The sequence below is a fragment of the Procambarus clarkii genome, chromosome 56 (assembly GCF_040958095.1).
Source record: "Procambarus clarkii isolate CNS0578487 chromosome 56, FALCON_Pclarkii_2.0, whole genome shotgun sequence".
Lineage (NCBI taxonomy): Eukaryota > Metazoa > Arthropoda > Malacostraca > Decapoda > Cambaridae > Procambarus > Procambarus clarkii.
Genome location: NC_091205.1, coordinates 15,915,653 through 15,940,652, shown reverse-complemented (window position 1 = coordinate 15,940,652; position 25,000 = coordinate 15,915,653). Strand labels below are relative to the sequence as shown.

Genomic DNA, 25,000 nt, shown 5'->3' with positions numbered 1-25,000 from the left:
TGGTCTTCGGGATAAGTAACTTAAGTCTTCGGGATAAGTAACTTTGGTCTTCGGGATAAGTAACTTGGGTTGGCAATCTGTGTCTTACCAACCATTTTAGTCAATTATTTTAGGCCAATAACTTTACACAAATTACGATGGAAAATTTATTTGTCAAAAATCTTTAGACAAATTACTTCCCGTTATAGACGAATTAATACAGATACATAAGTTTAAACTAATTACTTGAAGACAAATGATGACTTTTGACTCTCTTAGGTTATATAGGTTGGAAGAGTGTAGATCTTTGATGATTGTTCGTTTCCTTACAAGATCCAGATAAATAGTTACATCTGTACAGAGTGGTTTAGAATGATGTAGTTAGCGAGCCAGCTCGTAGTTTGGACCAATTATCGAAGATTTCGTCGTTCATTAACTCTTGAACATAAATTAACCGACGAGAGAATGAGAATGAGAGAGAGAGAGAATGAGAATGAGAGAGAGAGAGAGAGAATGAGAATGAGAGTTCTGGCAGCTGCTGGCCGACTCGGAGGGAATGAGAAAGGGGGGATGGTGAGTTAAATACGGAGAGAGAGAGAGAGAGAGAGAAGATAGGGAGAGACTGAGGGAGAGGAGGTGGGGGGGGGGGCCGCAGAGAGGGTATGGGAGAGTGAGAAAACTAGAGAGTGAAATAGAGGTAAGGTAATATAAGGTAATTACCAGGGGGAAAGAGCAAAGAAAGTATGGGCTCTATAGCACTTGGGAGATAGAGAGCGTGAGATAGAGATGGAAAAGAGAACAAAGAGTTAAATCCATGATAAAACACAGAGAATGAGACATAAATAAAGATTCAAACAAGCATCAATCGGACTGGTAAATCATAATTTCTCCCCCCCCCCCTCTCTCTCTGCTCTCACCCCTCTTCCCTCTATTCCCCCCCCCCTATTTCTGCTCTCTGCGCCCTCTTCCTTCCCGTGCCTATTCTTCTCTCTCATAACAACTTTGAGCTACCGTCAGGAACTTGGGTAAACTATTAATAGGGTGTGAAACAAGGGGATTTGCCCTCCTTGGCTGAGTGGCGCGGGGTGTGTTCCACACCCCGAGAAAATGTATATATGCTGGTTAGCATTGTAAATGTATGGCCACGTCTGTGGTACAAAATAATAATAATAATAAAAAACCCGCCCTACACCTTAACACAAACTGTATAAACAAATCCACGAGGGTTCGAACCTACATCCCAGAGCATCCCAGACGCTGCCTTAATCTGGGATTCTTAATCTTAATCTTAACTGTATACTCTTTAGTTTACATGTAGTTATCATGTCAAGGTAAACTGGGGGTGGGGGGGTGTCCGGGTGGTTGAGAGACTATAAGAGTGGTTGTCAAGGTAAGTATTAGACCATTAAGGTAATTGGTAGCCTGTCATGGTAATTAACCTACTGACAGATTAACAAGGTGGTTAGAATACCTGGTCACTGTTAAGATTGCTCACAAGACTGTAATCTTAATTAACATCGCCAGAGGAAGTGTATTCTGTTATTGAATGTTATTTTGGGAAGATTAAATTTGGTTTATTATGACATTCTTTTCCAAATAAAAATTGAATACCACTAGACATTATGAATACCACAATACAGTATGAATATCCCAAGACTATGAATACCTCAATACAGTATGCATGCCACAACAGGGCGCTTGCACAGAACGGACCTCGAAAAAGATCGCCAAGCCAAGGGAGCCGGTGGCTGAGCGGACAGAACACTGGACGCGTGATCCTGTGGTCTCGGGTTCGATTCTGGGCGCCGGCGAGAAACATTGGGCAGAGTTTGTTTCACCCTGATGCCCCTGTTACCTAGCAGTAAATAGGTACCTGGGAGTTAGTCAGCTGTCACGGGCTGCTTCCTGGGGGTGGAGGCCTGGTCGAGGACCGGGCCGCGGGGACACTAAGCCCCGAAATCATCTCAAGATAACCTCAAGAAGCCCTACTTGTAGCCACTGAAAGATCAAGCTAAAGGTCAAGGAGCTGGTGATTGGGCCTTAACGATCCTGGAGAGGTTGGTATACCTGCTTGATGGGGTTCTGGGAGTTGTTCTACTCCCCCTAAGCCTGGCCAGGCTTGACTTGTGAGGTTGGTTCACCAGGCTGTTGCTTGGAGCCATTGGCAGGTTATCTTGAGATGATTTCGGGGCTTTAGTGTCCCCGCGGCCCGGTTCTCGACCAGGCCTCCACCCCCAGGAAGCAGCCCGTGACAGCTGACTAACTCCCAGGTACCTATTTACTGCTAGGTAACAGGGGCATTCAGGGTGAAAGAAACTTTGCCCATGTGTTTCTGCCTCGTGCGGGAATCGAACCCGCGCCACAGAATTACGAGTCCTGCGCGCTATCCACCAGGCTACAAGCCCAGCACCAAATCAAGACAAGACCCGTTACACCAATCAAACTCTGGAGGGCGCTGGATTGGTGATGTAACCTCGCACTACTTATACACCAAGAGGCGAGGACCTCCTGTGTGTGTGTGTGTGTGTACTCACCTAATTGTGCTTGCGGGGGTTGAGCTCTGGCTCTTTGGTCCCGCCTCTCAACCGTCAATCAACAGGTAAACATTGCTCATTGTGTGTGTGTGTGTGCGTGCCTGATTAGTGAACCATTTGCCATGTGTGGCACTAGACGAAGAGAGTGCCATATGTGGCACTAGACGAAGAGAGTGCCATATGTGGCACTAGACGGGGAAGATACAACCATATGGCACCTGACAGAGCTGTGGCGGTAGGAACAAACTACTCAGACCAACAATGGGGGACGTTGCAAAGGGCGTCTTTGCCATAAGAGTTGAGAGCAAAGTAGAAGGGCAGGCTACAAATGCTGATTCCATTCACTATTTCAAAATTATTCGTCATGAAAGGCAAGACTCGAGAATCGTTATGCTTCTGCTGCAAAGGCGAGGCCCAGGAGCTGAAGTTCGTTCTCCCCCTGCAAGCATATATAACTGAGCACCACAAAGCGAGTTCAAGACAGAAACGACGGTACTTATAATCCACTAACTTACCCCCGTTTTACTGGTGGTAATTACTGGCTAAAGGGACCTCATTTGGTTAAAATTCTTTTGAGGTTCGCAATTTGAAATTTGCTCTTTTTCTTTGACTACTTCCTTGAAAATCAACATTTGTCTTCCGGTTTTCTTAAAAAATGAAATAAATAAAGTGACGTGGATTGCAGTCGGTAAGAATGGGTTATAAAATAAAAACTTGGCGATGTAAACAAAGATCAGCTGATGTGTGACGGGGATGAATGAGTGCCTAGTACTCACCTAGTTGTACTCACCTAGTTGTGCTTGGGGGGGGGGGGTTGAGCTCTGGCTCTTTGGTCCCGCCTCTCAACCGTCAATCAACAGGTGTACAGGTTCCTGAGCCTACTGGGCTCTTATCATATCTACACTTGAAACTGTGTATAGAGTCAGCCTCCACCACATTACTTCCTAGGGAAGTGATAGTGGGAGGAGCTGTAAGATGTACTCACCGTAATAGGGGCCAAAACAATGTATTCTGATAGACCAATGTTCCGATAACGTTCCAGTAATGTTTTATTATGCTGATACACTATGTTTATCTAGATTTATTTCTCTGTCTTCTTGTTGTTCCTCTCCCTTCACCTCTCTCACCTCTGTCATCTCTCTTACTCTCTCTCAGAACTCTTGAAGGGGAGGTGACAGCTCCAACCACGCGAGAAAGGCCGTCATTAATTACTGGAAAGCTATAAAGACTTTTGGTTCTGTTCCATCATACCCTCTCTCCTACCTTACTCCCATCCCTTCCCTCCCTCCACTGCCCCCCCATCCCCCCCTCCCTCCGCTCCCCGCCCCCCTGCGTCTTGGAAGGGACTCGCAGCTCATCAACTTTCTTCTGGGGGTAAAGTTTCGTGTTGAAGCAGCAAGAGGAAGTTAGTGGAGCTGTCTTGGAGAGACCTTCACACTCGCCTCTCAATGATCTTATGGCTGTTGGTGAGTCTATGACTTGGTGGGTTTGTGTGTTGTTCAGTGTGTGGTGGTGGTGAGGGGTATGGGTAGGTGAGTCTATAGGTGGTGAGTCTATGACTTGGTGGGTTTGTGTAATTACCTAAGTGTAGTTACAGGATGAGAGCTACGCTCGTGGTGTCCCGTCTTCCCAGCACTCTTTGTCATATAACGCTTTGAAACTACTGACGGTCTTGGCCTCCACCATCTTCTCCCCTAACTTGTTCCAACTGTCTACCACTCTGTTTGTGAGAGTGAATTTTTCACACTGTGTTGTTCAGTGTGTGGTGGTGGTGAGGGGTATGGGTAGGTGAGTCTATGGGTTTAGTCAGTCGGTTTGTGAGTCTGTGGATTGATGGCTTTGCGTATTCAATCTGTGTATTGGCAAGGCTATGGGGTTGATGAGTGTATATGGGTCGTTATCAGTCTATGGGTTTACAAATCCTTGTTTAACTATTTTACTAATTATTCCCCCCCGTATATTTCAATCAGTGTATAAGGGAACAGATTGCTGCATAGCATACATTGTTTATAGCAAAAGGTGTATAAGGAATCAGATTGCGACATAGTAATATATTGTTTAAAGCATAAAGCAAAAGGTTTGATACTATGGCTCATGAGAGTTAGTAAGTTAGAGGCAGAAGGTATTGTAGAGGTTATCGTAAGTTACCCAAAACACTTATCGTAATTATTTTAGTTATTTCCAAGAGAGCGGTGAGTCCAACTAGGAGCCAGTGATGAGTACAGTGACCCCCGGGGGCGCTGTGCTGGAACAACTGCTGTTTATACACACAGGTTTCAGACACGATTAAGCACCAACATTCATAAAGTTACAAACGATAAAAAAGCAGGATATTAATTGAGAAGAATCAAAGTAGCTTCAAGGCGACGTAGATGAGTTTTTAAAATGGACAGAAGATGCACTTTATTGCTGAGAAATATAGGGTTCTAAGCCTAGATAACGACAATAGCTCCTAGATATAGATATAGATAATAGCTCATATTGATAGAGATATAGATAATAGCTCATATTGATAGAGATATAGATAATAGCTCCTAGAGATAGATATAGATAATAGCTCCTAGATATAGATATAGATAATAGCTCCTACATATAAGATTTTGCAATTACCAAAATCAGAATGCGGAACAGATTAAAAAGAGTAATTTAAGAATGAAAGAAGCATGGAATGAAAGCACTACCAGTTCTTTCATTTCCTTCACCTTTCATTTCCTGTTGTCTCTCCATTCTGCAGCTCAAGACCAAAACAAAAGCACCAAAAACGACGCTCATTAGATCAGCGTGATTAGGCTTGGTAAAAAATAATCATGAATTACTGCCAACCTTCACGTGTTCGAATCTGTTTTCATTTCGGAGTGGCGTTCCAATTTGCATAAACCGTTAGCATTTGATGGAGCCGGAATCCGATTCATGTTTCATATTTCACAACACATTTGGAAAGTTGGAATTATTTGTTTGGGTTTTTATCCAGTGGCAAAGCCACTCGCGCTCACTCGCGCGCTCTCTCTCACTCGCTGGCTCTCTCTCACTCGCTGCTCTCTCTCACTCGCTGGCTCTCTCTCACTTGCTGGCTCTTTCTCACTTGCTGGCTCTCTCTCACTCGCTGGCTCTCTCTCACTTGCTGGCTCTCTCTCACTTCCGCTTTCTCTCACTCGCTGGCTCTCTCTCACTTCCGCTTTCTCTCACTCGCGTTCTCTCTCACTGGCTCTCTCTCACTCTCTGGTTCTCTCTCTCTCTCTCTCTCTCTCTCTCTCTCTCTCTCTCTCTCTCTCTCTCTCTCTCTCTCTCTCTCTTTCTCTCTCTCTCTCTCTCTCTCTCTCTCTCTCTCTCTCTCTCTCTCTCTCTCTCTCTCTCTCTCTCTCTCTCTCTCTCTCTCTCTCTCTCTCTCTCTCACTCTCTCTCACTGGCTCTCTCTTACTGGGTCTCTCTCTCTCACTGGTTCTCTCTCTCTCACTCTCTCTCTCTCTCTCTCTCTCTCACTGGCTCTCTCTTACTGGGTCTCTCTCTCTCACTGGCTCTCTCTCTCTCTCTCTCTCACTGGCTCTCTCTCTCTCTCTCTCTCACTGGCTCTCTCTCTCTCTCTCTCTCTCTCTCTCTCTCTCTCTTTCTCTCTCTCTCTCCCCCCTCCCCCCTTGCCCCTCCTTCCCACTGCCCCCCTCTACCCCCATGTCCCTCCCTCCCCTCTCCCAACACACACTGGCCAACAGTAATAGAATTGTCAAAACAGTGAGAGTGTACTTTATCGAATCAGTGACGTAGGGGCCGCGGGATGGACGGGTGGACAGGTAGCTCCACAGACAGGCTGCTAGACGGGAAACAGGCATGCATACAGACAGTCAAACTGACGGATTGAGACATAAAACAGATTGATATGTAGCCAGAAAGAGAGGAATACAGATTTGGAGTTTTTTTTAACCTTGAAATGTCGTGAAGATGGGGATATGATCACGACGTACAAGATACTTATAAGGATTAATGAATTAATTAAAGCTCTATATTTTTCATAAATTAAGCACGCTGTTTTTGTGGAGTACTCACCTCACCCGGAGCTAAAACACATGGGGAGGGGAGGGGTGAGGGGTGAGGATTAGGGCATGAGGGAAGAGCTGTAAGGGTATGAGTATTAGGGCAGGGTATGTGGGTAGCGGTATGGGGACACAGGTATGTGGGTAGGTGAGATGTGATTGGACCATCAGAGGAAGATAAACGAATGAAGGTTGAACTGGGTTCAAGAGTACCTACCTGCCAGGAAACAGAGCTAGGGGGGAGTTGTCAGAGAGATCAGTGACAAATTGGGGTATAAGAATGCTGGGTCCAGGACGGACCGAAACGTCGTCGTCCCTTCACCTTCTAGTGTGTGTGGTCCTGGTCAACATAATTTAGCCACGTTATTGTGACTCCTCGCCTGCAGGCTTGATATAGGTGTAGGGCTGAATAGATTATATTGTATCGCAAGGTGTGCAGGTGACAATGGTCCCTGTAATATTGTAGAGTGCAACTACGTCGAGCCGAGCGGACAGCACGCTGGACTTGTGATCCTGTGGTCCTGGGTTCGATCCCGGGCGCCGGCGAGAAACAATGGGCAGAGTTTCTTTCATCCTATGCCCCTGTTACCTAGCAGTAAAATAGGTACCTGGGTGTTAGTCAGCTGTCACGGGCTGCTTCCTGGGGTGGAGGCCTGGTCGAAGACCGGGCCGCGGGGACACTAAAGCCCCGAAATCATCTCAAGATAACCTCAAGATAGGTGAGGACCAGGCAGGTCAACCTTCCCTTCACTCAATTACTTCTACATCCCTCTAGTTCCACCCCCTCCAACACCACTCTTCAGTTTCTCACCTCCTCCAGCACCCTACACTGTCATATATCATATTTATAGTGGTAAAATGTGAAAGATTAATGGCCTCGTTCGTCTCCAAGAGCTAGATAAAAGCTTGGAATGAAAACTCATACGATGATTCCCTGTTTAATTGTTGGGCTGAGGAGGCTAGATGATGATGGGAGAGGGAGTGTTCCTAGTGTGTGTGTGTGTGTGTGTACTCACCTAGTTGTACTCACCTAGTTGTGTCTGCAGGATCGAGCATTGACTCTTGGATCCCGCCTTTCGAGCATAGGTTGTTTACAGCAATGACTCCTGTCCCATTTCCCTATCATACCTGGTTTTAAAATTATGAATAGTATTTGCTTCCACAACCTGTTCCTGAAGTGCATTCCATTTCCCCACTACTCTCACGCTAAAAGAAAACTTCCTAACATCTCTGTGACTCATCTGAGTTTCAAGCTTCCATCCATGTCCTCTCGTTCTGTTACTATTCCGTGTGAACATTTCGTCTATGTCCACTCTGTCAATCCCTCTGAGTATCTTATACGTTCCTATCATGTCCCCCCTCTCCCTTCTTTCTAGTGTCGTAAGGCACAGTTCCCTCAGGCGCTCCTCATACCCCATCCCTCGTAGCTCTGGGACGAGTCTCGTTGCAAACCTCTGAACCTTTTCCAGTTTCATTATATGCTTCTTCAGATGGGGACTCCATGATGAGGCGGCATACTCTAAGACTGGCCTTACGTAGGCAGTGTAAAGCGCCCTGTGTGTGTGTGTGTGTGTGTGTACTCACCTAGTTACTCACCTAGTTGTGCTTGCGGGGTTGAGCTCTGGCTCTTTGGTCCCGCCTCTCAACTGTCAGTCAACTGGTGTACAGATTCCTGAGCCTATTGGGCTCTATCATATCAACATTTGAAACTGTGTATGGAGTCAGCCTCCACCACATCACTGCTCAATGCATTCCATTTGTTAACCACTCTGACACTAAAAAAAAAGCTCTTTTTAATATCTCTTTGGTTCATTTGGGTACTCATTTTCCACCTGTGTCCCCTAGTGCGTGTGTGACCTGTGTTAAATAAATTCTTTATCTACCCTATAAATTCCTCTGAGAATCCTATATGGTGAACATGTCTCCCCTAACTCTTCTGTCTTCCAATGACGTGAGGTTTAGCTCCCGTAGTCTCTCCTCGTAGCTCATACCCCTCAGCTCGGGTTCTAGTCTGGTGGCATACCTCTGAACCTTCTCCAATTTAGTCTTGTGCTTGATGAGATACGGACTACATGCATGAGCTGCATACTCCAGGATTGGTCTAACATATATGGTATACAAGGTTCTGGATGATTCCTTATATGAGTTTCTAATGGCCGTCCTTATGTTGGCTAACCTGGCATATGCCGCTGATCTTATCCTCTTGATGTGGGCTGCAGGGGACAGATCTGGCGTGATATCAACCCCCAAGTCTTTCTCTCTCTCTCTGACTCTTGAAGAATTTCATCTCCCAAATGATACCTTGTATCTGGTCTCCTGCTCCCTGCACCTATCTTCATTACATTACATTTTCTTGGGTTAAACTCTAGCAACCATTTGTCGGACCATTCCTTCAGTTTGTCCATGTCGTTATCATGTCTGCGCTATTCCGTCTTTCCTACAGGGTAGTGAGGTCCAGTTCCCTCAGTCTTTCTTCATAGCTCAGTCCCCTTACCACAGGAACGAAACTTTTTGTATATTTTTGGAAATTTTCTATTTTGTTTTGTGCCTCTTTAGGTGAGGGTTCCATGCCGGGGCAGCATACTCAATAATAGGTCTCACAAAGTAGGTATACAGCGCTCGGAAGATATCATTGTCCAAGTTGGTGAAGGATAACCAGACGTTAGTCAGTATAGCGTATGTTGTCCTCGTTATCCTGGTGATGTGGCCCTCTTGCTTCAACTTCATCCTCATAACCTTACATTTGTCAGGGTTAAATTCTAGTAGCCATTTCTCGATCTCTGGAGATTGGGTAGTTCTTCTTGTAGTGCATTGCAGTCCTCCTCAGTTCTGATTGGCCTTATTAACTCAGCGTCGTTAGCAAACATGGATAAGAATGAGCATTCTTTCTCTGTTAGATCGTTTACGTATATTAAAAACAATATGGGTTCCAATACCGAATGTTGAGGTACACCACTCGTTACCCGCCAAACACACACCGAAACTACGACGTTGGTACAACGTTCGAACAACTGCTAACACCTAACCAGTTATAACAACCAATATAGCAAGTTGTAACAACGTTCTAATACGTCATAAACACGTTAAGTCAAGATGTAACAACTTTATTACAAGTTGTAACAAGCGGAAAATGGAGACAGTTTCGGTTTGTGTTTCCAGGGTTATACCTCTCTGTATTCTGACAGTTCTCTTGCTATGACAGTTTGTCTTCTTTCTGAAAGGTACTCCTTCACACACTGTAGTTCTCTGCGTGATACACCAGCCTGTTTTTCCAGTTTGTATAGGAGTGACATGCGACGAACAGTGCCAAGAACTTCCTGGCAATCATGGAAATTGTAGCACACGTGTTGGAGGAGCATGTGTTTGAACCATGTGCCTGGGCACATGTGTTGGAGCATATGTTGTTTTGAACATGGCGGGCGATGAGGCTTCGTGGTTCCAACAATATCCTGACGCACACATTACAACGTCCAGTACCCTAACTTTATTCCCGCTTATAAGCTCTTTAGAAGGGGGGAAAAAACGCGCATACTCAGCTGATGGCGGATGAATTAGATCCGAGGGAACGAACCCTCCAATAAAATATCCTCCAGAGCGAGTCTCCCGGAGATTCGAATTTCCCGCCACTCGTCCAGAAATTATGTAAACTGAGGGTGAAAAATGTTTTAAAAATGTTACCGCGAGTTAGTTCATTTCCTTCCCACCTCCACCCTCTCTTGAGAGTCCGAGGAAGATGTGTGATTCATGAATATATAATTCATAAAATTTCCACTTTAATAACTTTGGGATAATAGTTTAATAAATAAAAAAAATATGGAATGTTGGAAGGTGACGTCATTTCCGCCCCGCTGGCCATGACGTCATTGTTGCTTACGGAAGGTGACGTCATTATTTCTCCCCCCCCCCTGGCCATGACGTCACCACTCACCATTCAGCTCGCTGGGACCACCATTCAGGTCACAGGACCACCATTCAGCTCACCAGGACCACCATTCAGCTCACCAGGACCAACATTCACCTCACCAGGACCACCATTCAGCTCACCAGGACCACCATTCAGCTCACCAGGACCAACATTCAGCTCACCAGGACCACCATTCAGCTCACCAGGACCAACATTCACCTCACCAGGACCACCATTCACCTCACCAGGACCAACATTCACCTCACCAGGACCACCATTCACCTCACCAGGACCAACATTCACCTCACCAGGACCAACATTCACCTCACCAGGACCACCATTCACCTCACCAGGACCACCATTCACCTCACAGGACCACCATTCACCTCACCAGGACCACCATTCACCTCACCAGGACCACCATTCACCTCACCAGGACCACCATTCACCTCACCAGGACCACCATTCACCTCACCAGGACCACCATTCACCTCACAGGACCACCATTCACCTCACCAGGACCACCATTCACCTCACCAGGACCACCATTCACCTCACCAGGACCACCATTCACCTCACAGGACCACCATTCACCTCACAGGACCACCATTCACCTCACCAGAACGACCATTCAGCTCACCAGGACCACCATTCAGCTCACCAGGACCACCATTCACCTCACAGGACCACCATTCAGCTCACCAGGACCACCATTCACCTCACAGGACCACCATTCACCTCACCAGGACCACCATTCACCTCACAGGACCACCATTCAGCTCACCAGGACCACCATTCACCTCACAGGACCACCATTCACCTCACAGGACCACCATTCAGCTCACTAGGACCACCATTCACCTCACAGGACCACCATTCACCTCACCAGGACCACCATTCACCTCACCAGGACCACCATTCAGCTCACCAGGACCACCATTCACCTCACAGGACCACCATTCACCTCACAGGACCACCATTCACCTCACAGGACCACCATTCAGCTCACCAGGACCACCATTCACCTCACAGGACCACCATTCACCTCACAGGACCACCATTCAGCTCACCAGGACCACCATTCAGCTCACCAGGACCACCATTCAGCTCACCAGGACCAACATTCACCTCACCAGGACCACCATTCACCTCACCAGGACCAACATTCACCTCACCAGGACCACCATTCACCTCACCAGGACCACCATTCACCTCACAGGACCACCATTCACCTCACAGGACCACCATTCACCTCACCAGGACGACCATTCAGCTCACCAGGACCACCATTCACTCACCAGGACCACCATTCACCTCACAGGACCACCATTCAGCTCACCAGGACCACCATTCACCTCACAGGACCACCATTCACCTCACCAGGACCACCATTCACCTCACCAGGACCACCATTCAGCTCACCAGGACCACCATTTAACTCGCTCAAGATTTACTGCTTCAGTTGGAGAGGAAAATTGTAAGTTGCGACGAAGTGAATAAGAATTTAAATGGAGGATTATATGCGTGTCTGTGTGGAGCAGGTGTGTGGTGTAGGTGTGTGGTGCAGCTGTGTGGTGTAGGTGTGTGGTGCAGATGTGTGGAGCAGATGTGTGGTGCAGCTGTGTAGAGCAGCTGTGTGCTACAGCTGTATGGTGCAGGTGTATTGTACAGCTATGTGGTTCAGGTGTATGGTACAGCTGTGTGGTGCAGGTGTATAACACAGCTTTGGTGCAGGTGTGTGTTACAGCTGTGTGGTGCAGGTGTATGGTACAGCTTTTTTTGTACAGCTGTGAGGTAGAACTGTGTGGTACAGATGTTTAGTAAAGGTGTGGGGCACAGCTGTAAGGTACAGGTGTGTGTGGTACAACTGTGTGGTGCAGGCGTGCATTGTACATGTGGTTCAGGTGTTTGGTACATTTGTGTGGTACAGGTGTGTGGTACAAATGCTTTGTATAGCTGTAGTGGTACAGATGTGTAGTACAGCTTTGTGTTCAGCTGTAAGGTACAGATATGTGATGTATGTGTGTATGTGGTACGCCTATGAGGCACAGATGTCGTACTCACCATGTGGACTCACCATGTGGACTCACCATGTGGACTCACCATGTGGACTCACCATGTAGACTAACCATGTAGACTCACCATGTGGACTCACCATGTGAACTCACCATGTGGACTCTACCTCTCAGGACTCACCAAGTAGACTCACCATGTGGACTCACCATGTGGACTCTACCTCTCAGGACTCACCATATGGACTCTACCTCTCAGGACTCACCATGTGGACTCACCATGTGGACTCACCATGTGAACTCGCCATGTGGACTCTACCTCTCAGGACTCACCTTGTGGACTCTACCTCTCAGGACTCACCATGTGGCCTCTACCTCTCAGGACTCACCATGTGGCCTCTACCTCTCAGGACTCACCATGTGGACTCTACCTCTCAGGACTCTCCTCTCAGGACTCATCCTGGCAATAGGGAATTATAACCCGCCAAAATTACTCTCGTGAGCTTCGTAATCCTAACTAAATTTTAAGATCTATCTTGGCCGGCCGCTGAGAACTGAATGCCTTCCATTAAACGTATAAACTCGGCTCACACAAATGTTTTCATTTTTTACCAAAACGTTCTCAATTTTATTAAATTTTGTATTGCATTTTATTCATATCTTGATATTATTATTCACTATAATAATTATTATTTATTATTATTATTATATATATCAAATGCAGCCTGTGGCCAAATTTGAATACGGAGTAGTTAACGGATAAGTGGATTATGTAAATACTGTGTCCAATATTTTTATTGGCCCGAGGCTGTGAGGAAGGAAGATTTCGAGGGCTCGTCCTTCAGGGGGTCTTGAGTCCCACTTGAAGCGCAGTGATGTCGAGGTCTGGTGGGGGGGGGGGGACCCCGGGGGTGAGCATCCTCACTCCGCGCAATCCTCACTTGGGCCTGGCCCATGTGGAGGCCGTGAATGGTGTAGGGACTTAACCTGGGCTTGTATAGTGACTGTAGTGAGTATACAGAATATAGGTTGTTAGGTTCAAAACCGTTAACATTGTATTATGTATATATGTTTCTTTTAACTGTCGATGGTAATTGAAAAATCAATTCTCCAAAATTCATTTTTATTTCTTGTTTGTAATAAATAAAATAAAAATGAATTTTGGAGAATTGATTTTTCAATTACCATCGACAGTAAAAAGAAACATAAGAAATATTGAGAAAATTCGTGTTAGAATTATTAATCTTACATTTTCGGTCATATTTAACAACAATATATATATATATATATATTATATATATATATATTATATATATATATATATAATTTATATATATATATATATATATATATATATATATATATATATATATATATATATTATTGTGTGTGTGTGTTGCGCCCGAGGGGAGATATTTATAGGCAGTATTTTTAAATATATTTTTGACTTATTGTATATTGGGTTGCCTTGGCTTGAGGATATTTAATGTGAGGGTAAATTTACTCCCATGACGGGGTAGGGGAGAGCCTGGGAGAGGGGGGAGGGGGGGAGGCTAAGTAGCAGGAAAGGGGGGGAGAGGGGAGAGGGGAGAGGAGAGGGAAAGTGAGAGGAGAGGTGAGGAGGACAGAAGAGGAGGAGAGAAGAGAGGTTGAAGATAGAGGTTAAACAGTGTGTTGGTCCGTATATACACAAAAATATTCACCCAAACAACCTAATTGTTTTTTTTTTAAGTGGTTAAGCTTTTGAGTTGTCTAAAGCGTCCTCCCCAAAATTTATAGTTTTGTTTATAATTTGTAAATGCTTGATTAAGCTTAATTAAAAAAGATAGCGGTAGTGTGGTGATGAAAGGGGGGGTGTAGGGAGGTGGAAAGGGAGGGGGGATAGTGGGGGTGGTTGGGGGGGGGGTGGAATTGAGGGGGGTGATACGAGGATGTTTTAATTTGTGTTTTGGTAAGTCATATATATATATATATTTATATATATATATACATATATATATATATATATATATATATATATATATATATATATATATATATATATTATATATATATATTTATATATATATATATATATATAATATATATATATATATTATATATATATATATAGTCGTACCTAGTAGCCAGAACGCACTTCTCAGCCTACTATGCAAGGCCCGATTTGCCTAAAAGCCAAGTTTTCATGAAATAATTGTTTTTAAACAACCTAACCTACCTAACCTAACCTAACCTAACTTTTTCGGCTACCTAACCTAACCTAAACTAAAGAGATAGGTTAGGTTAGGTAGGGTTGGTTAGGTTCAGTCATATATCTACGTTAATTTTAATTCCAATAAAAAAAAATTGACCTCATACATAATGAAATGGGTAGCTTTATCATTTCATAAGAAAAAATTTAGAGAAAATATATTAATTCAGGAAAACTTGGCTTATTAGGCAAATCTGGCCTTGCATAGTAGGCTGAGAAGTGCGTTCTGGCTACTAGGTACGACATATATATATATATATATATATATATATATATATATATATATATATATATATATATATATATATATATATATAATATTCAAGTAGAGAATAAATGGTTTAGAAAAGGGGTGAAGGTTTTAATATTTAGCATGAAGAGATATCCGTCCCTCCCACAGTAATATTACCCCTCCCACACAATAACCCTACCCCCCCCCCAACAATTAAAATACAGCGCATGATAAGCCTAATAATAGCTCTGTAACTTGGCCTGTGATGGGGCTCACTTTGAAATTAGTAATGATTGCAACATGGCATTCATTGTTTTATTTAGGCCCGTCCTTTTATGCTGTTGTGATTGAAACAATTATTTAGCGCTGGTTATGGAGGACAATAGTGGGTTGTGAGGCAGCTGCCTTGTTAGGGAGGGGGGGGATGTTGGTGGGAGGGGGGGAGGAGTTGGTGGAGGGAGGGGGGTTGGTGGGAGGGTACTTGTAGCAGGTGGGAGTATCCTGACCATTGTCAGATGGGAGCTAGGGATTAGGGAAAGGTGTGGGAGGGGAGGGGACTCTATAACGTAGGTCATCGTAATAAATCTAACCTATTACGGTTGTGGCAATAAAGATGCCTCCTGGTTCGGCTTTATTGAGTCTGCCTTTATTCATGGCTGGATATAATCATATATATATATTATTGAGGCCATCACTTGCTCCCTCGCTCTCTCTCTCTTCTTCCATTCTCTCTCATTAGGAAGAGATTGAGGTTCACCAAGAATATCAATGACTGAGAGCATCATTGAGATTCCTAGTGAAGCTGCAAGCAAGATCTTATGAGATTATTATTTGCCGTTAAGAATAACTGTCCCTTATGCGGTCAGTAGACTGTATCCCTCGTATCAATATCTTGAGTAGATGCCAGTCCGCCTAGGAAGGAATGTGTGTTGATACAGGGATGTTCTTGAGAAAAAATTCTCCGAATGAGATTCCTGAAGGCTGAGCGCCTTGTATTATGGTGCCAACTTCTGGTTGTCCACGGAGTTAAGCCAGGTGAGGAACTTTGAGAATGTGTGTCTTAAACATAACAGTAGGTCCACCGACATCTCGTGGACAGATGGGAGGAAATTTGTGGGGAATATAAATTTTTACAGCCGCTACTGTCAAGGTGTGAGGTGCGGCCAAGGCTGTAAGTGTCCTGGGGCCAGATTCACGAAGCAGTTACGCCAGCACTTACGAACCTGTACATCTTTTCTCAATCTTTGGCGGCTTTGTTTACGATTATTAAACAGTTAATGAACTCCGAAGCACCAGGAGGCTGTTTATAACAATAACAACAGTTTGATTGGGCAAGTTTTCATGCTTGTAAACTGTTTAATAAATGTAACCAAAGCCGTCAAAAATTGACGAAAGATGTACACGTTCGTAAGTGCTTGCGTAACTGCTTCGTGAATCTGACCCCTGGCTGCTTTACTTGCTAGGATAAGCACGTGCCTTTTGATGGTCAATGAGGAATCGAACTTCATCTTCCAGGATGTCTATCGCTTTTTTTTTAATTTTGTCACTCATTCGTATGTTTGACAAAGTTGAAATAAGCTTTCTAGCAGTGATCATCGCCTGTGATTTCTCAGCCGCAAATGTGACCTGCCATCTCTCTCTCTCTCTCTCTCTGTCTCTCTGTCTCTCTCTCCTTCTCTCACTCTCTCTCCCTCTCTCTCTCTCTCTCTCTCTCTCTCTCTCTCCTCTCTCTCTCTCTCTCTCTCTCTCTCTCTCTCTGTCTGTCTGTCTGTCTGTCTGTCTCTGTCTCTCTCTCCTTCTCTCACTCTCTCTCTCTCTCTCTCTCTCTCTCTCCTCTCTCCTCTCTCTCTCTCTCTCTCTCTCTCTCTCTCTCTCTCTCTCTCTCTCTCTCTCTCTCTCCCAACTCTCCCCCTTCCTTACGACTTTTCATCTCCGTTCTTTATATTTGTAATAAAAATGAATGGTGTTTGTATACATTATTACGAATATTGTTCTATCTATAACTTGATAAATAAACACAATGCATAGTACACAGCGAAGGTATATGCGTCTAACGTCTATAATGCATGTAATCTGGAACATTCCATCGTTAAGTTATGAGTCATTAAAACATTCATTTGCCCATTATAGGCTTAAACGAGATGGTGTATATAATTAATTTAAAGGTATGACCCCCTTAATGAAACATCTGAGGGCGACGTTCGCAGCTGGAAGGCTGAATCCGGATGAACGCCCGTGACGTCACTTATGGCGCGCGAACGCTCCCCCGGGTAGTTGGATTATTTGTATATTTGGATGTTAGTAGATAACTACCAGCATACTGGTGATAACTAGAGATAACTAGCCTTACACAGCTGATAACTGAGGATAACTAGCCTCTCGCGAGTACTCGCGAGCGGAAGCGGAAATCTCGCCTCTCATCAAAGCACTAATTAAGGATGTCAGGTTAAGCTGGTGATGCTTTGAGCGCCCTAATTAGAGCACCTGGCCCGCCAAAACACCTGCCGTGGTGAGCGCTCTATAGTTCGAGCCCCTCGCCACACACACACCTGCAGTTATTTAAAGTTTTTATTTACGGCTTTTTCTATTTAGTTGTGTGAACGTGTTTCTGTCGTATCTAAGTTTGTGTGTTCTTTCTCTCTGTCTGTCTCTCTCTCTCTCTCTCTCTCTCTCTCTCTCTCTCTCTCTCTCTCTCTCTCTCTCTCTCTCCTCTCTCTCTCTCTCTCTCTATCAGTGACTGCGTCTCTCTCTCACACAGGAGTGATGTTCATGGGTGTGGTGGGACCGTTCGACGAGAAGCGAGTGTGCAAGATCAAGTGCATCTCCGGGCGCTGGGTGGGGCCTCTCTGCTCCCTCGAGCACGGTAAGTGCACTCTGGCTCCTTGGGGGCCGTACCCCGTACCGGCACGGTACCCCAGTACGGGGAGGGGACGGTACGAAGGTGCAGGCAGGAATGGTAGGGGGAAGGGGAGGAGGAGTAAAGGAGGGAGAGGGAGAGGAGTGCATGGGGAATGGCAAAGGCTAGGACCTCACTCGTGGACCGGGGTTCGATCCCCGACGCCGGAGGAAAACAAATGGGCAGAGTTTCCTTCACCCTGATGCACCTGTTACCAACCAGTAACCTACCCTCTGAAATGATAAGTTTTGTTGTTGTTTAAGATTCGCTACTTGGAACAAAAAGTTCCAAGTAGCACGGGCTATGGCGAGCCCGTAGTGATGGTAAGTTTGTTTTTTGTTGCTAAGTTTTAGGAATATTTGGTTAGAGGGTGAGTGGGTACTACGGGTGCATCAAGAGGTACACAGGTCACTCCTTGAGGTCATTCTTTGAGGTCAGTGTCACAGGTCACTCCTTGAGATCAGAGTGACAGGTCATCCCTTGAGGTCATCGCTAGAGGTCACTCCTTAAGCTCAGTCATAAAGGTCACTGCTTGACTTAATTCCTTAGGTTCACTTCTAAAGGTCACTACAAGAGGTCATTTGTAGGGGTCAGAGGTCACAGGTGGTCTATGGTGTCAGACTACCGTTATAAAAGATATTTTTTATTTTTTATCATCGGGTGGTTTTGTTGTACATGAAAAGAGGAGAATGCCTGAGGCAGGTGTGTTGGTGGGGTGAGGCAGGTGTGTTGGTGGGGTGAGGCAGGTGTGTTGGTGGGGTGAGGCAGGTGTGTTGGTGGGGTGAGGCAGGTGTGTAGGTGGGGTGAGGCAGGTGTGTTGGTGGGGTGAGGCAGGTGTGTTGGTGGGGTGAGGCAGGTGTGTTGGTGGGGTGAGGTAGGTGTGTTGGTGGGGTGAGGCAGGTGTGTAGGGGGGGTGAGGTAGGTGTGTTGGTGGGGTGAGGCAGGTGTGTAGGTGGGGTGAGGCAGGTGTGTTGGTGGGGTGAGGCAGGTGTGTAGGTGGGGTGAGGCTGGTGTGTAGGTGGGGTGAGGCTGGTGTGTTGGTGGGGTGAGGCAGGTGTGTTGGTGGGGTGAGGTAGGTGTGTTGGTGGGGTGAGGCAGGTGTGTAGGTGGGGTGAGGCTGGTGTGTTGGTGGGTGAGGTAGGTGTGTTGGTGGGGTGAGGCAGGTGTGTTGGTGGGGTGAGGCAGGTGTGTTGGTGGGGTATGAGGTGGAGAGTGTGGACTTGTGAAGGAGAGGGGGAGGGGGGGGATTGAGGAAGGAGGGGGAGGGGGTGAGGGGGGGACTGGGGAAGGAGGGGGTGAGGAGGGGGGAGGGGGTGCTGGGGGGGGGCTTAACGAGGTCACAGGTAGTTACTCACCACACTTAGTATTCATAGACCTGGGCAACACCCTCTCCTGCACTCTGGTAAGTGATAGTGAGCGGTGATTGTGTGGTGATAGTGAGTGGTGATTGTTTATGGTGATAGTGAGTGGTGATAGTGGGGATTGTGTGGCGATAGTGAGTGATGATTGTGTGGTTATAGTGAATGATAGGGAGTGTTGATAGTGAGTGGTGATTGTGGTTATAGTGAGTGGTGATTGTTTATGGTGATAGTGGGGATTGTGTGGCGAAAGTGAGTGATGATTGTGTGGTTATAGTGAATGATGATAGGGAGTGGTGATAGTGAGTGGTGATTGTGGTTATAGTGAGTGGTGATTGTTTATGGTGATAGTGGGGATTGTGTCGCGATAGTGAGTGGTGATTGTGTGGTGATAGTGAGTGGTGATTGTGGTTATAGTGAGTGGTGATTGTTTATGGTGATAGTGGGGATTGTGTGGCGATAGTGAGAGGTGATTGTGTGATTATAGTGAATGATGATAGGGATTGGTGATAGTTTGTGGTGATTGTGTGGCGATAGTGAGTAGTGATTGTGTGGTGATAGTGAGTGTGATTGTGGTGATTGCGTGTGGTTATAATGAGCGGTGATTGTGTGGTAATAGTGAGTGGTGATTGTGGGTGTTTATAATGAATGGTGATTGTTTGGCGAGAGTGGTGAGGTGATAGTGAGTTGTGTGTGGTGATTGTAAGTGATTATTGTGTGTGGTGGTGATAGTGAATTGTAATAGTGTGTGGTGATTTTGTATGGTGATAGTGAATGGTAAGTGGGTAGCGATAATGATGATTGTTTGTAGTGATATGGGTGATTGTGTATGGTTATAGGGAATGGTGATTGTAAGTTGTGATAAGTGATCGAGTGGTGATTGTGTGTATTGATAGTGAGTGGTAAGTATGCGTATTGATAGTGAGTAGTAATGTGACAGTTAGTGCTGATTGTGTAAGAGAGAGTGAGTGCTGATTGTATCTAGTTTTTTCCCAGGGATATTCCTGAATGGGCCTTAATCCTATGGCTGGCCCACTAAATTTTAGTGATAGTGAGTGATGATTGTATGGTGATAGTGTGTGGTGAGAGTGAGTCGTGGTAATGTATAGTGATAGTGAGTCGTAATAGTTCGTGGTGAGAGTGAGTCGTGATATTGTATGGTGATAGTGAATCGTGATAGTTCGTGGTGATATTTAGTCGTGATAGTGTAGTCCCCCATCCTGGTTGGACTAGCCCGTCTAGGGAGCCTCGACCATCCTGGATTGCTCAACCTCCCTTCACAACCCTGTTGATTATCTCCGTCTACACAATCTTAGATTATCTTGACTTGTACAACCATCTTTCATAGCTTCCAGTGGTCCCTGGAACGCTGAAAGTGGTCGCTGGAACACTGAAAGTGGTCGCTGGAACACTGAAAGTGGTCGCTGGAACACTGAAGGTGGTCCCTGGAACACTGAAGGTGGTCCCTGGAACACTGAAAGTGGTCGCTGGAACACTGAAAGTGGTCGCTGGAACACTGAAAGTGGTCCCTGGAACACTGAAAGTGGTCCCTGGAACACTGAAAGTGGTCACTGGAACACTGAAGGTGGTCCCTGGAACACTGAAAGTGGTCCCTGTGGTCCCTGGAACACTGAAAGTGGTCCCTGGAACACTGAAAGTGGTCGCTGGAACACTGAAAGTGGTCACTGGAACACTGAAGGTGGTCCCTGGAACACTGAAAGTGGTCCCTGTGGTCCCTGGAACACTGAAAGTGGTCGCTGGAACACTGAAGGTGGTCCCTGGAACACTGAAGGTGGTCCCTGGAACACTGAAGGTGGTCCCTGGAACACTGAAAGTGGTCCCTGTGGTCCCTGGAACACTGAAAGTGGTCCCTGTGGTCCCCGGAACTCAGTGAGTGGCCTGAACGGTCCAATATTCCCCCACATCAAAAGGGAAATAAAAATATGTCTCCGTCCTCGCCACCTTTCTGCCTCCACTTTATAAAATTGTCAAGAAATCGGTCTCTGACTTTCCCCTCTCTCACTATTCTTCTCCCTATCCCTCTCCATCCCATATCTCCCTTTCCATACACGCCTCCCTCCCTATTTACCTCCAATTTTCCCTTCCTCCCTACTGCCTACCATTCCTCCATCCTTGTCCTTCTTTTTTTCCTTCACTACTTCCCTCCTTCTTTCATATTTCTCTTTGAAACACAATATAGAAAACTAATTCTATTTACTTTAAGTTATGCCTTTTCTCTGTCTTTTTCTTTCTGTCATCTTTACGCTTCCTTCCTTGTCTTCCTCCTCCTTTAGCTCTCTTTCTCTGTACCTCTCTTTGCGTCTTTATCTCTTGTCTTGCGAGCCCCTTCTCGCGTTACTCTCGCTTATCTGTGTCGCATCCACCTCCCTTCTCTCTGGTCTCTCTCTCTCTCTCTCTCTCTCTCTCTGGTCTCTCTCTCTCTTGTCCCTCCTTGGTATACCACCTCGCGGTGAACACATTCTGTTCATCAAGGCCTTGGATTTCAATTAAGAACATGAGAACTTAAGTATCTGCTGCAGAAAATCAATTGGCCTTTGTTCTTGCAAAATGTTCTCATGTTATATCGCTCTCGAGTTTCCTACGATTACCTTTATCTTAACTCACGTTGATGTTCTCTCAAGTATTTCCTTAACTAGTTGCAGGGATAATCCAGTGCCTTTCTTGGTTAATTACGCTTCCGGCCCGGTCACTCGGTTTGCTACTCTGTAAAAGTGTAATTGTTTAGCCTCGTCAGACACGTACAAATCTACTTAAGTTACAGAGGTCGATGCTTAGAAAACGTCAATTTTATAGTGCTTTAATTGGTTGGTACTACATTACTTTTTTTAACGGTTTGGTCGATTACGTAACAAAAAACAAATTTACCAAGTAATGAAGTAAGGATGAAGAGGGAGAACGGCCTATTGACATAGCTCGAGTGCAGGGGGGAGTTGTGTAAAACCCCTGGTTTGTGCCTTGGAGAGGCTGCAGGATCCAAGTAAGTTCAGTAGAACTTCTGGTTTCAACTCTTTTTTTTTGACCATGTCGTAGCTCAGTCGATTAAGACAGCGTCTGGGATGCTCTCAGACGTAGGTTTGAATCCTCGTCACGGCCCTTGTGGATATGTCCAAATTTACCAAGCATTAGTCGAGATGTTACCGGTGGCTGTAACATGCTGTTGGAGGTAGTCGAGATGTTACCGGTGGCTGTAACATGCTGTTGGAGGTAGTCGAGATGTTACCGGTGGCTGTAACATGCTGTTGGAGGTAGTCGAGATGTTACCGGTGGCTGTAACATGCTGTTGGAGGTAGTCGAGATGTTACCGGTGGCTGTAACATGCTGTTGGAGGTAGTCGAGATGTTACCGGTGGCTGTAACATGCTGTTGGAGGTAGTCGAGATGTTACCGGTGGCTGTAACATGCTGTTGGAGGTAGTCGAGATGTTACCGGTGGCTGTAACATGCTGTTGGAGGTAGTCGAGATGTTACCGGTGGCTGTAACATGCTGTTGGAGGTAGCAGTCTTCACCTGCTTCAGTAACTTCTGTAACTCTTCTGTAACACCTTTTTTTATTTACCCAGTTTACTTTAAGGTAATTTAAGTCACCTACTGTGTAGAGCTTTTTATTCCTAGTTGCTATGTGTAGGTTTCCTTCCTAAATTATTCACCCTTTGTGTTGTGTTCAAATTCAGTGGTTTGAATAGAATTAGCGTCATTCAGTTCGATCCAAGTGATTTATTACCTGGAGTTTACCTGTAAAGGGATCGAGGAGTTGTGTGTTATCTGCCAATGATATCATTGTGTATGACTGTATTATATACTTTATCTGACCATTATCATTACTCTTAACCACCTTGTTATCACTGTGGCAGAGATTAAGGCATTTATCAGTCAATTTTCTGCTTCGTTACCTCTTGTTTAGCGTTTTTTTAAATTACATATTTACTCTTGCCTTAATTTCTCCCTCTTCTTCTTATTCTTACCGTTCTTCCCTCTTTCCTTTGGCCCTACTTCCCTTCCTCAATTGCTCTTTCGCTATTTGTTCTTCCCTCCCTTCGCCTGGTTCTTCCTCCCTCCCTCCTTCTCAGTTTATCTCTCCATTTGTCCCTCCCCCTCTCTCTCTCTCTCTCTCTCTCTCTCTCTCTCTCTCTCTCTCTCTCTCTCTCTCTCTCTCTCTCTCTCTCTCTCTCTCTCTCCTCTCTCTCTCTCTCTCTCTCTCTCTCTCTCAGTTCCTCAGTTTCATTCTCACTATATTTACCCTTTTCCCTTCTCAGTGTCACCCCCTCCCCCCCCTCACAGTCACCCGTCTCTCAGCCTCCACTTGAGCTTGGCAATATCAAGAATGACCTTTAAGGTAGTATTGCTGTTCACGCCATGTTGGGACCAGTCACGGTATAGCTTTAAAATGTTGAGAATGTGTGAGTGAGCATTTGTGTGAGCGCTTGCGTGCATGCGTGCATGCGTGCGTGTGTGAAAGAGTGAATAAGTATAACACTTAGGGGTTTAAAGTTGATGTTTTGTGATACTGAAACACTTGTTCACTGATAATTATACTACTGTATGTGTAATGTAGTATTGCCTTGTAAAATTTATGTATATAAGATTTATATTGTGTTTTATTCAATAAAGATAATTTTTTTTTTTATAATTGTGAGGTTCGGTAATTGTGTATGGTCGGCAGGAGTCTATATATAGGACTTTGCTCACTAATGACCCAATTAGGGGTCATTTAGCCACTTCAGACAGCCTCCTCGCTTGTCGTGTAAACCCAAGTGAAGTTTACAAGTCCCCCACATGGAAATAAAGTCGAGAATACCTGGAAAAATAAAGTCGAAAATGTTCAGGATTTTCGATTAGATTTTCTCCCAGTTCGCTATTCGGGCTTCCTCTCCCCCCCCCCTCCCACCCCCTACTTTGGGCAGACATCCCCCCCCCCCATGTACTCCCCTTTTTTTCTCTACTATCCCTCTATGTCAACACGTCGCCACCACGTCAACATCGTCACCCCTGATAATCCCAACACTCAATTCCCTCACGCCCCCTTCCCACGCCCCCCCTTCCCACGCCCCCCCTTCCCACGCCCCCCCTTCCCACCCCCCCCCCTTCCCACGCCCCCCCTTCCCACGCCCCCAACTATCAATAAACCCCCCTACTTCACACACCCGCATCTACTACATCTTCTTTTTCCATGCCCCCCCCCCCTGTACACACCTGCTCCCCCTCCACCCGCCTGTACACACCTGCTCCCCCCCACCCCCCCCTGTACACACCTGCTCCCCACCCCACCTCCCCCTCCTACCACACCTGCTATACGCCCCCCTCCTACCACACCTGCTATACGCCCCCCTCCTACCACACCTGCTATACGCCCCCTCCTACCACACCTGCTATACGCCCCCCTCCTACCACACCTGCTATACGCCCCCCTCCTACCACACCTATACGCCCCCCTCCTACCACACCTGCTATACGCCCCCCTCCTACCACACTGCTATACGCCCCCCTCCTACCACACCTGCTATACGCCCCCCTCCTACCACACCTGCTATACGCCCCCCTCCTACCACACCTGCTATACGCCCCCTCCTACCACACCTGCTATACGCCCCCCTCCTACCACACCTCATCCCCCCCCTAGCGCCACACCCAAAACTAATTATCTCTTCTCATCTCCTTAACACACATCTCCAGCCTTTACCTAATACTTTCCCCTGTATCCTCCGCCCTCACTCATCTCTTTCCCCCCTCCCCCTCACATCCGAAGTCGTGCTAATTACTCATTTATTCAATGACTGTCGCAAGGTGTGATGA

General features: G+C 45.9%; 1 protein-coding gene across 1 annotated transcript in view; it reads left to right on the top strand.

Annotated features, from left to right (window-relative positions):
* Positions 1 to 25,000, top strand: part of hig (hikaru genki) — a 140,647-nt gene that overhangs the window by 31,298 nt on the left and 84,349 nt on the right. Inside the window, exon 4 of the mRNA XM_069305766.1 lies at positions 17,699 to 17,800. Coding sequence (XP_069161867.1) covers positions 17,699 to 17,800 — 102 coding nt within the window. The remainder of the gene's footprint in view (positions 1 to 17,698; positions 17,801 to 25,000) is intronic.